Consider the following 9,071-nt stretch of genomic DNA (forward strand, 5'->3'; position numbering starts at 1 on the left):
AAACAGGTCCCAGTAAATTTAAGAAGTTTGAAATCATATAAAGCATCGTTTTTGACCAAAAATGGTATGAAACTAGAAATCAATTACAAGAAGAAAACAAACACATGGAGGCTAAACAACACACTACTAAATAACCAAAATTTCAAAGAGGAAATCAAAAAATACCTTGAGGCAGATGAAAATGGAAACACAATAGTCCAAAATGTAGGAGATACAGCAAAAGGAAGTTTATAGCAATACAGGCCTACATCAAGAAACAAGAAGGGGCGCCTGGGTGGCTCAGTCGGTTGAGCATCTGACTTCAGCTCAGGTAATGATCTCATGGCTCATGGGTTCAAGCCCCACATTGGGCCCTGTGCTGACAGCTCAGAGACTGGAGCCTGCTTCAGATTCTGTGTCTCCCCCCCCCCTCTCTCTTTCTCTCTCTGCCCCTCTCCTGCTTGCTCTCTCTCTCTCTCTCTCTCAAATAAATAAAAACATTAAAAAAGGAAACAAGAAAATATGAAATAAATAGTCTAACCCTACACCTAAGGAAACTAGAAAAATAAAATAAAATAAAACCCAAAGTTAGTAGAAGGAAGGAAATAATAAAACTAAGTTCTGGTTCTTTGAAAAGACAAACAAAATTGATAAACTTTAGCCATACTCATAAAGGAAAAAGAGAGGACTCAAATAAAACCAGAAACAAAAAAGGAGACATTACAACTGATAGCACAAAAATGCTAAGGATCATAAGAGACTACTATGAATAGTTATATGCCAACAAATGAGATAACCTAGAAGAAATGGACATATGCCTAGAAACATACAGTCTTCCAAAATTGAATCAAGAAGAAATAGAAAAATGAACAGAATGATTACTAGTGATGAAATAGAATCAGTAATTAAAAAAATATCCTCCCAAAAAACAAAACAGTTTACACAGGTGAATTCTACCAAACATTTAAAGTAGAATTAATACGTATTCTTCTCAAACCATTCCAAAAAATTGAAGAGGAAAGAATGCTTCCAAACTCATTCTATAGAACCAGAATTATCCTGATAACAAAACCAAAGATACCACAAAGAAAGAAAATTACAGGCCAATATCTCTGATGAAATTGATTCAGAAATCCTCAGCAAAATATTTGCAAACCAACTTAAACTATACATTAAAAGGATCATGCACCATGACCAAATGGGATTTATTCCAAGGATTCAAGGATGGCTCAACATCCATGAATCAGCCAACATGATATACCATATTAGCAAAAAGAAATATAAAAATTGTATGATCGTCTCAATAGATGCATAAAAAGCATCTTATCAAATTCAATATTCATTTATGATAAAACTCTCAACAAAGTTAGGAGAGAGAAAATGCACCTCAACATATTAAAGGCCATATATGACAAACCCACAGCTGATGTCATATTCAATGGCAAAAAGCTGAAAGTTTCTCCTCTAAGATCAGATATCAAAAGACAAGAATGCCCAGTTATGACACTTTTATTAAACATAGTATTGAGAAGTCCAGTTACAGCAATGAGAGAAGAATAGAAATAAAAGACATCCAAACTGAAAAAAAAATTTACTAAAATTTTCAATATTTGCAGATGACAAACAATAAAGGCTCCACCAAAAAAAAGTGTTTCAGGGTATAAGATTAGTATACATAAATCTGTGGCATTTCTATACACTTATAAACTATCTGAAAGAGACATTAAGAAAACAATATCATTCACAATTGCATCCAAAAATACCTAGGAATAAATTTAACCAAGGAGATAAAAAACTTATATTCTGAAAACTTTGAAAAGTTGATGAAAGAATATACCAAATATACCATGCTCATGGATTAGAAGAATTAATATTGTGAAAATGTCTATATTATTTAAAGCAATTTACAAGCTCAATAAAATCCCTATCAAAATACCAATGGCAGTTTTCACAGAACTAGAACAAAGAATCCTAAAATCTGTAAGGAAATATGAAAGACCCCACATAGCCAAAGCAACATGGAGAAAGAACAAAGCTGAAAGTATCCTGCTTTCTGATTTCACTATATTACAAAGTTATAGTAATCAAAACGCTATGGTACTGACACAGAAGCAGACACATAGATCAATGGAACACAGAACAGAGTCCAGAAATAAACACAAACTTACATGGTCAATTAATCTTTGACAAAGTAAGCAAGAATATATAATGGGAAAATTATAGTCTCTTTAATAAATGGTGTAGGAACACTCGACAGCTACATGTAAAAGAATGAAACTAGACCACTTTTTTATACCATTTACAAAAATAAAAAATAATTTAAAGACTTATGTGTAAAACTAGAAACCATAAAACTATCAGAAGAAAATATAGGCAGTGAGCTCTTGGATATTGGTCTGAACAATATTTTTTTGGATCTGTCTCCTCAGGTTAGGGCAAAAAAGCAACAATAAATAAATGGAACTACATCAAACTAAAAGGCTTTTGCACAGCAAGGGAAATCATCAACAAAATGAAAAGGCAACCTATTTGCAACCCATTTGCAAGATACTTGCAAATGATATAACCAATAAAGCATTAGTATCCAAAATGCATAAAGAATTCACGTAACTCAATATGAAAAAGCAAACAATCCAATTAAAAAGTAGGCACAAGACCTGAATAGACATTTTTCCAAAGAAGACATACAGGTGGTCAACAGACACATGAAAAGGTGTTCAACATCACTAATCATCAGAAAAATGCAAATCAAAACCACAATGAAATATCATCTCACATCTCACAGAATGGCCGTGTCAAAAAGACAAGAAACAACAAATGTTAGCAAGGATGTGAAGAAAAAGGAACCCTCCTGAACTGTGGATGGGAATACAAAATGATGCAGCCACTATGGAAAGCATTATGGAGTTTCCTCAAAAAATTAAAAATAGTATTACCATATGATCAAGCAATTCCACTCTCAGTATTTGTATGAAGAAAATGAAAACAGTAATTTGAAAAGATCCATGCGTCCCTACGTTCATATGTTCATTGCAGCATTATTTACAATAGCCAAGATATGAAAGCAATCTAAGTGTCCATCAATAGATCAATGGATAAAAATGTGGTGCATGTGCACACACATGCACACACACAAACACACATGAATATTGCTCAGCCATAAAAAAGAATGAAATCTTGATATCTGTAACAAAATGGATGGACATAGAGGGCATTATGTTAAACAAGACAAGAAAGACAAATACTGTATGATTTCACTTATATGTAGAATCTAAAAAACAGACAAAACAAAACAGGTACAGAGAATAATTTGGTGGTTGACAGAGAAGAAGAGGAAGAGGGGTAAAATAGGGAAAAGAGACTAAAAGGTACAAACTTTCAATCATAAAATAAACAAAACATGAGGATATGATGTACAGCATAGGTAATACACTCAGTAATATGTAACAACCTTGTACAACAGCTATATTTATTGTGGTAATTGCTCTGAATGTATCTAAATGTTGAATCACTATGTTGTACACCTGGGACTAATATAATATTGTATATCAACAACACTTTAATACACACACACACACACACACACACACACACACCAAGTCTGATCACATTTAATTCACTCAAGTAGAAGACAGGAATCTCTTTCCAGACAGCATCTCCATAGGTGGTTCATGCTGGACAGTCTTGAGCCCTGTATTATTTGGTTCTCCAGAGAACCAGAACCAACAGAAGATGATAGATAGGTAGATGATAGAGAGAGATGATAGATAGATAGATAGATAGATAATAGATAATAATGATGATGATGATGATGATAGATAGCTAGATAGATAATAGGTAGATGATAGAGAGAGAGATAGATAGACAATAGGTAGATGATAGATGATAGATAGATAGATAGATAGATAGATGATATGAAGGGATCAGTTATAAGAAATAGGCTCACACTATTATCAATGCTGAGAAGTTTCAAGATCTTCAGTCCACACGCTGAAAGCCCAGGAGAGCCAATGGTATAGTTCCATCAGGAAGGCTGCAGCCTCAAGACCCAAGAGCTGATGTTCCTGTTTGTGTCCAGAGGTGGGAAAAGACCAACGCCCATCTCAGCAGCAGGTAGAAGGAGCTCCCCCTCACTCATTGGAGGCTTTTTATTCTACTCAGCCCTTCAACAGATTGAATTAGGCCTGGTGGAGAAGGCAACTTGCTTTAATCAATATACTGATTGAAGTGTTAATCTCACCCCAAAACACCTTCACAGACACACCAAGAATAATGTTTGACCTAATATAGGGCCCAGTCAAGTTGACACATAAAATTAACCATTATTCACCCCATCCTCCTGAACACGTGTGGACACTTGAGTGCACACTGACAACTTACAGACTTCCTGGACCTAAGTAGGTGGAACTAGAGTGACTAATCATGTTGGTTTGCCTGGGGCTAAGGGAGAAGCCTGATACTTGCCTCTCAGCCCTAGGCAAACAGAGACAAATTGATCAGCCTAGGCAGAACCCTATCAGTTGCTACAAACTGCCACTCCACATCTTTCTTAACATTGACTTACCTAATTCATAAACTTCCACCTTAATACATGACCTATGACTTCAGTCCGTTGTAAGGAAATTAATTCCTTTCCAGGAGAAATCTTACTGTAATATAGTAATGTGTGCCTTGCAGACTTTTGATCAAATGCTACACTCCTAGATTTACTTTCCCCAGGACAACCTTACAATATGGCAGGTGGCTTCCTACATACTCAGGTGAAGGGGAATTAAGCTCCACTTCTTGAGGGGAAAAGTATAAAGAATCTGTGACTTTTAAAACCATCATCTTGGCGAAAGCAAATTTTATACATTTCATAAAACTACCTGTGTCCAACTATCTGAAAACTAAATCAGTAAAAATTCCACAAGCTCTCACCAGAAGCAGACTTCTCAAAATCATTCAACTATTATCTATCTACTCAGCCCTTTCTAATTAAGGGAAATTGAACCCTTCTGCTGTCATAATTCAATTCCAACACCTTGAAAATATTGGGAGTCTCTAGAACTACCACTCCTGTGAGTTCTACCTTTGAAATGGAAGTAATAACACATTTTCATAGTCAGTTTTGGGGATGACACATCAATACTCTTGCCATTACCCCATAAGTTGTAGGGTCAGTCAGTGACCCAGAAAGACAAACAGTGGAATAGAAAGAACCTAAACATCTCATTAATTCATTGAATCCAGCCACTACCTCCAAATCAAAGAAGGGTAGTTATGTGCTTTCCTGTTTCTACACATGGCTTTCATTTTTTTAACTTATTTCTTATTTTAATTTTTCTCACACACAGTTGGATTCATGATAAAGGTGGGGAATGGAAAGGACAGATGACAAAGGATGATTATTTTTATCTCTGGGCTTAAAATTCCACTAAAGATTTTTTTCATAGAGAAGTTAATATGAGGGTCCAGAAAATTGCTTTTTTAAAATTACTACACCATCGTATTTCGTTGAAGCAATAGAGCTTTCTGAAAGAAAATGTGACTTAGTTTTTACTTTGTAGAGTATTTTGCAACTAATGTTGCTGTATATTCTTTAGGTGGTCAGGTGGTTTTACCTTGTACCTCCAACAAGTACTCCAAAGAAGAAAAGATTCTGAAGAATCAGTCAAGTTTTCTGTCTGGTCCAAGTAACACCCCTGTCTTAACCACTAGCAGGAGAAATGAAGCATATTATCAATCTATATGAAAACATCAATGACACAACAAGAAATAATTCAGACTGCCCTCATGTGGTTTTGCCAGAAGAGATATTTTTCACAATATCCATCATCGGAGTTTTGGAAAATCTGATGGTCCTTCTGGCTGTGATGAAGAATAAGAATCTTCAGTCACCCATGTACTTTTTCATTTGCAGCTTGGCCATTTCTGATATGTTGGGCAGCCTATATAAGATCCTGGAAAATATCCTGATCATGTTCAGAAACATGGGTTATCTCAAGCCTCGTGGTAATTTTGAAACCACAGCAGATGACATCATCGACTCCCTGTTCATCCTCTCCCTCCTTGGCTCCATTTTCAGCCTGTCTGTGATAGCTGTTGACCGCTACCTCACAATCTTCCATGCTCTACAGTACCACAGCATTGTGACCATGCGCCGTGCCATTGTCGTCCTGATGGTCATCTGGGCGAGCTGCACAGGCAGCGCCATTACCATGGTGATCTTCTCCCATCACATCCCCACAGTGATCACCTTCACATCGCTATTTCCTCTGATGTTGGTCTTTATCCTGTGCCTCTATGTGCACATGTTTTTGCTTGCTCGGTCCCATGCCAGGAAGATCTTGACCCTTCCCAGAGCCAACATGAAAGGGGCCATCACACTGACCATCCTACTTGGGGTCTTCATCTTCTGTTGGGCCCCCTTTGTCCTTCACATCCTGTTAATGACGTTTTGCCCAAATAACCCTTACTGTGCCTGCTACATGTCCCTCTTCCAGGTGAATGGCATGTTGATCATGTGCAATGCAGTCATTGACCCCTTTATATATGCCTTCCGGAGCCAAGAGCTCAGGGATGCATTTAAAAAGATGATCCTCTGTAGCAAGTACTGGTAGAATTATTAGTCCCTGATTTTAGAAGCCATGGAGATAATATTGTCAAGGGACAGAATATCATGACATACCAACAAATGCTAATGCTTTCCAACTGTCCTTTCCTTCCCTAATGTGCATGAGGATTATCCCACAGACTAGTGTTTGTAATAGCTTAACCCTATGTGAAGTCTTGTAAGTACAACTTTTATAACTAAGGAGATAAAATAGTATATTAAAAAAAGGTACAGAATACAAAGCACAGACAGTAGTACAAATTTGAGAGCTTTGCACTAAGGCAAAAACTTGTTCTTCTATAGCTATCTATCAAGTCTGTTTCTGGGGTGGCCTTTCTGGCCTGGAGACCATTGTAATCAATTTCTAGAAGTTAAAGTACAAGGAAAAATACTCAGGGCACAAGCTGCAATATCTTTGTAAGTCAAAGATGCCAATAAATTACTGCAGTTGAATTTGCCTATCATGCACTACCACACAGAATCCCTGCTCTCCCTTTCTCCCTCCCTCCCTCCCTCCCTCCCTCCCTCCCTCCCTCCTGCCTGCCTGCTTTACTGTATGCCATCTCAAATTTTTTGGAAGCAGGCATGGTATAAATTATAAATGTCAAATAAGCAACTTTGAGTCTTCGATAATAAAGGAACCTTCTCTGTTAGTCTTCTTTACTCATGTAGTATACCACTGTACCACTGGCCTTAAAGTCCTTTCCTCGTTAAAACTCCTCATGCTTTAGAAGCATGAATTTCAGAGGAAGAAATAAAAATTTAATCCACTTGTTTCCTATATGGAAACAAAGGCCAGAAGAAAATTGTGACTATTTGAAGAAAGTATAACCAGTCTTTTTGTATTTGTTGGAACATTAGGGGTAAAGGAAAAGAGACCCCAAGCCCCAATATATATTTTGGAGTGTGTGTGTGTGTGTGTGTGTGTGTGTGTGCATGTGTGGGTGTTCACTATTCTTTGGAACTATGGGGGAAACAAAAACAAAACACCACTTCAAGAACAGCCCTATTATTGAGACCCAAGCCAGAGACTGATGAAAAACATTTTACCTCCTGCCACAGATAAGTCTAAGAGGCAGATCCAGTCACTGGAAAACTTCATCCTACCATCAGCCACAGGAAAGATGCTAGACATTGAAAAGTGGCACCCTAGTGACAGTATAGAAAAAAATTGGTAAGTTCATCCATTTTTAATAGTTAAAGATAAAGCTTAAAAAAGAAGCAAATTCTGACCATAAATCCTCACTAAGTTGGAGAGTAACTTAAAGGGATGAATGATGATAGGAAAGAAGTAAGGTCTTTAATCCACAGAGCAGGGCTGCTTGGAACACAATGAGAGTGGTTGTGTCTTCTGGAAGAGGAAATACTTGACCCTCAAGGGAATTTTCCTTGAGCTGTCAAGAGAAGAAGCCAGCCACAAACAGGACTGCTGGTCTGGTAGTGGGTTTGACATCAGATGGGGGTAAGCACATGAACTTAAGAAGCAAAGCAGGAAGTACGTAAAGGGAAGATGGCAGCTGGCACGGTGTACATCACAGATTGAAGATGGAACCCAAAGTATGTCTTGCCTTCTGTGTTCTGTGTTCCTTCCTTGGTTACATCTCACCAAATGCACAATATTATTCTAATGGATGCTAACCTGGATTTAAGTTTTTAAGTACATGTAAGTTTATTTTTCATAAAATCTAAAGCACAGCTTATAAATGATTTTTAAATGTTATTTCCACCGAAGAATGATGTATAAACATCTTTTCTGTGATTAAATTGAGTATTCTCAATAAAATGTAAACTTTCTTTGATGCTGTGCTATTCTATGATGCTGTTGGGGTGAGTAGTGTAACTTAACACCTGTCATAAAAGGTCCCAAACTGCCATGCTTGTTGAAATCTGCATTTGTTTCCATCCCCTCATCACTCCCAAGCTGTCAGTTGTCACATCTGTTGTCAGAGGAAATCACCTAGAAATTCCACCTCTCACTGCCTTTCATTTGTTGCATTTAATCTGAGAAACAAAATCAAGAAGGTTATTCTAATAGTGTATAAAACAAAAATAAAGACTGAGTGCCAAGTCAAAGATATTTCCAATTTTAGGTCCTTAGCTATATTCAAATCAGTTCAAAGTCTTTAATACTAATAATTACTGAAAAAAGTGTGGTTCCCTACCTGTACCTTCATATGTCATTCAAACAAAAGCAGTATTAAGCCTCACACATCTGAGTTAAGGAAGATCAACAAGGCTCAGATTTTTCCCATGATGATCACTTCAATTTTTTTATCAAAATAGCACATTTTAAAACTGTTTTGCTGATGCCATAAGCATGTGTACAGTTTTATTGATAATCTAGCCTTGGACCAGACAGCTAAGATTAGATAAAGGATGAAGTACGATAGCAGACTTGATGTCCTCTTTTTTTTCATCTCTTTGCCTTTCTTTTTGTTGTTCATGTTATTTTTATTTTTTAGGTTTTTTATATAGAAGTATAATTTACATAAAATGT

At 36.7% G+C, this 9,071-nt stretch overlaps 1 protein-coding gene across 1 annotated transcript; it reads left to right on the top strand.

The window, feature by feature from the left end:
- Window positions 1-5,687: 5,687 nt before the first annotated feature.
- Window positions 5,688-6,581, top strand: MC2R (melanocortin 2 receptor). Its single transcript, XM_047828667.1, has one exon. The coding sequence runs from the start codon at window positions 5,688-5,690 to the stop codon at window positions 6,579-6,581; it is 894 nt and encodes a 297-aa protein (XP_047684623.1).
- Window positions 6,582-9,071: the final 2,490 nt, after the last annotated feature.

The sequence above is a fragment of the Prionailurus viverrinus genome, chromosome D3, assembly GCF_022837055.1.
Source record: "Prionailurus viverrinus isolate Anna chromosome D3, UM_Priviv_1.0, whole genome shotgun sequence".
NCBI lineage: Eukaryota > Metazoa > Chordata > Mammalia > Carnivora > Felidae > Prionailurus > Prionailurus viverrinus.

Excerpts from the sequence above, each read along its gene's own strand:
- MC2R (XM_047828667.1), top strand. The coding sequence starts at position 5,688 with ATGAAGCATATTATCAATCTATATGAAAACATCAATGACACAACAAGA.